Source organism: Geospiza fortis, unplaced genomic scaffold (assembly GCF_000277835.1).
Source record: "Geospiza fortis unplaced genomic scaffold, GeoFor_1.0 scaffold112, whole genome shotgun sequence".
In the NCBI taxonomy this organism is placed as follows: Eukaryota; Metazoa; Chordata; class Aves; order Passeriformes; family Thraupidae; genus Geospiza; species Geospiza fortis.
In genome coordinates this window covers 13,998,179-14,000,064 of record NW_005054298.1, presented here as the reverse complement: position 1 = coordinate 14,000,064, position 1,886 = coordinate 13,998,179, and the positions used below count along the sequence as shown (strand labels likewise).

Here is a 1,886-nt window from a genome sequence, read left to right as displayed (position 1 = left end):
GGGCAGCCGGGGCGTGCCCAGGCAGCCGCGGCTCTATCGCTCCATCTGCACAGACACCGCTGCTCGCAGCAGCGGCACGTCTGCGCCTCCGAGCGGGGGGTCCCCCCCCAACTTTTAATAATCACCAGGCAGATATGTTCAGGCTTTAATAAAGGGGATGCGATAAGATCACTCCTTGCTGGCAGGACTGCTCCTCGGTGCAGATAGATGCATGTGGGGGCTGGGCACGGGGGACAGTGCTGCATCACTCAGTGTCCCAGCCATTAACCCCACCGTGTCCAGCACCCAGAAAGGCCCCACAGAGCTGAGGGGACCTCTCTCACCATTCTGCCTTGCCCTGAACCTTCCTGCAGCCTTGGGGAGTGTGGTGATGCTGAGGGCAGCAGTCCGTGTGGATCCAGAGGTTGCAGCCACTAACTCTCACTGACAGCTGTGCACTGGAACCACAGGGACATGAGAGCAGCATCCTCAGGGCAGTTCTGGGGTGTCCCAGTGAGGGGGTGCCAGGTTGAAGGACATCCCCATGCATTGCACCAAAGCTGCTCACGATCCCAGGCTTCTCAAAGTGCCTTGGTGTGTGTCACACTGATGCCACATCCCTATCCCTGGGCAAGCCAACCCATGCCTGCTGACCTCCAGCTCTGTCTCTCTGCAGCACCACAATGACAGCAAAGTCATCCTCTACGAGGCTGAGAACTTCCAGGGTCACAAGTTTGAGCTGAGTGACGACTATCCCTCGCTGCAGGCCATGGGCTGGGGCAACAAGGAGGTGGCATCCATCAAAGTGAACGCCGGAGCGTGAGTGCAGCCAGCGGGGCAGGGACTGGGGGTGCCAAGAGCAGAGGCTCAGAAGCACCTCCTTGCACAAAACACCTCCATAAACCCCAGGATGTAGAAGGGGGACCCCCTCAAAAAAGGGATGCATTCCTGATACCTTTTCCTTGAAAATACAAGCCATTGGGTATTTTCTGTCCCTCTCCTCCCAAGGCAAGCACAGGGATGGGATGGGATGGGATGGGATGGGATGGGATGGGATGGGATGGGATGGGATGGGATGGGATGGGATGATTTGGCTTGGGGCTCCGAGCCAAGGCTCTGCCTGCAGGTGGGTGGCATACCAGTCCCCGGGATATAGGGGCTACCAGTACGTGCTGGAGCGAGACAGACAGAACGGCGAGTTCAAGAAGTACAATGAATACAGCAGCCAGGCCCACACCAACCAGATCCAATCCATCCGCCGCGTCCAGCACTGAACTGGGGCAGGGCTGTGTGCCCTGCAGCCTCCAGGCTGCTGTGCAATAGACCTCTATCCGGTAGCAAATAAAGGCATTTGTCAAAAAAAAGAGTGCTCCTGCCTCTGCTCTCTCCTCAGAGGGGGCTGCCATGCTGGGAGGACCATGGTGGCAACCTGGAAGGTTTCCCCTTCCCCAGGCAGTTTTGGGCTCATGGCCAGCTCCATCCTGGGCTGAGCTCTCTGCACCCACCTCTCATCCATGCACAGTTCCACTGCTGTGATGCTCTGGCTGGGAAAATGGGAACTTACTGGGCAAAGAGAGCACTGGAGGTGGGAGAGGGCACCAAGAGAGTTGTGCCCTGGGAGAAGGCATCCAGCAGGGTTGTACCCTGGGTTCTCCTCCCAGGATCAATGCCAGGGAAATTGGTTGCTACAAAGTCTGCAAAGGCCTCCTTCCTCTGCGACCCTCTGGAAGAGAGAAGGGGGTCCCTGCCTGCTGTGGGCCTGGGAAGGAGGAAGAACATAGGGGTCATCTGGGGCAGGACAGGACTCTGCCAACACATGGGGCAGCCACAGCTGTGTCAGGCCTGGGGGCACTGGCACAGAGGGGCTGGAGGGGAGGTGGTTGTGCAGGGGAAGGAGGCCTGAGGGC

General features: G+C 58.7%; 1 protein-coding gene across 2 annotated transcripts in view; it reads left to right on the top strand.

The window, feature by feature from the left end:
* Positions 1 to 1,335, top strand: part of CRYBA2 (crystallin beta A2) — a 5,662-nt gene extending 4,327 nt beyond the window's left edge. For both annotated transcript variants that reach the window (XM_005415793.2, XM_005415792.2), the window contains 2 exons: positions 656 to 798; positions 1,106 to 1,335. In XM_005415793.2, coding sequence (XP_005415850.1) covers positions 656 to 798; positions 1,106 to 1,253 — 291 coding nt within the window. In that variant the 3' untranslated portion in view covers positions 1,254 to 1,335. The remainder of the gene's footprint in view (positions 1 to 655; positions 799 to 1,105) is intronic.
* Positions 1,336 to 1,886: the final 551 nt, after the last annotated feature.